The 1015-nt window shown below is 36.7% G+C and overlaps 1 protein-coding gene across 1 annotated transcript in view; it reads right to left on the bottom strand.

Annotated features, from left to right (window-relative positions):
- Positions 1–10: 10 nt before the first annotated feature.
- The window catches only part of LOC106880842 (uncharacterized), a 126478-nt gene continuing 125473 nt past the window's right edge, over positions 11–1015 (bottom strand). The window contains exon 2 of the mRNA XM_052975561.1: positions 11–932. Coding sequence (XP_052831521.1) covers positions 514–932 — 419 coding nt within the window. The 3' untranslated portion in view covers positions 11–513. The remainder of the gene's footprint in view (positions 933–1015) is intronic.

Here is a 1015-nt window from a genome sequence, read left to right as displayed (position 1 = left end):
ATATCTGTGTTGTTATAGCTATTTTTATGCTTATAGTTGTTGTGGTAATATTGTTAATGTTATTGACGTTGTTGTTGTTCTAAACATTGTTTTAAACATTGTTCTTGCTATTGCTATTATTGCTATTATTGATATTACTGATATTGTTGTTGCTGTTGTTGTTGTTGTTGTTGTTGTTGTTGTTGTTGTTGTTGTTGTTGTTGTTGTTGTTGATGTTGTTATCGTCGATATTAGTAGCGTCTTTAATTCTTATTGTTGTTACTGATATTGTTGCTATTATTGCCTTTATTATCATTATTATTATTATTATTATTATTATGTTATTTTCAATGTTGTATTTGTCATCGTCGTTGTTACTGTCTTTGTAATAGTAGCTATTACTGCTGTTTCTGTTGTAGTAGTTGTTGTTGTTGTTGTTGCTGTTGTTGTTGTTGTTGTTGCTGTTGTTGTTGTTGCTGTTGCTGTTGTTGTTGTTGTGATCGTCGTCGTCGTCGTCGTTGTCGATGACGATGTCTAAACAATTGATTTAAAAATAATGTGTTCCATTAGTAGACTTGGTGAAACGAAGAAAGAGAAAATGGGTTGGCCCGGTGGGTAGCCTGCTACAGCTGAGGCGATAACCAAAGGTAAGAAATGTTCAAGACGAGGGTGAGCCTTTTTGAAAAACGGTAGACTTTCGCACTCCACCATGCGTTCTTTCCTTTCCCTGGGGGTGAGCCGAGGATTACAGAAAACATCCCTTACCCATTTCTGTAAATCGGACGCCCACTGGAATATGTTGCATTTATGGGACTGTCCCATTTTTTCGAAAGAATGAGTCATAAAACCGGAACCTATAATGAGTATGCCCTCTTTGCTGAGTTCTGACAGCGCTTCACCCATCTCCTGGTGCTCGACCACAGTTAAACTGTTTTTCAGCGACACCTGAAGCACTGCAAAGAGAAGAAATACAAACTGGTTAGGACAAACAACGACTTCAGTAACATATACATGCATATGCATATATATATATATA

Source organism: Octopus bimaculoides, chromosome 21 (assembly GCF_001194135.2).
Source record: "Octopus bimaculoides isolate UCB-OBI-ISO-001 chromosome 21, ASM119413v2, whole genome shotgun sequence".
Taxonomy (NCBI): domain Eukaryota; kingdom Metazoa; phylum Mollusca; class Cephalopoda; order Octopoda; family Octopodidae; genus Octopus; species Octopus bimaculoides.
This window is presented reverse-complemented; position numbering and strand designations above follow the sequence as displayed.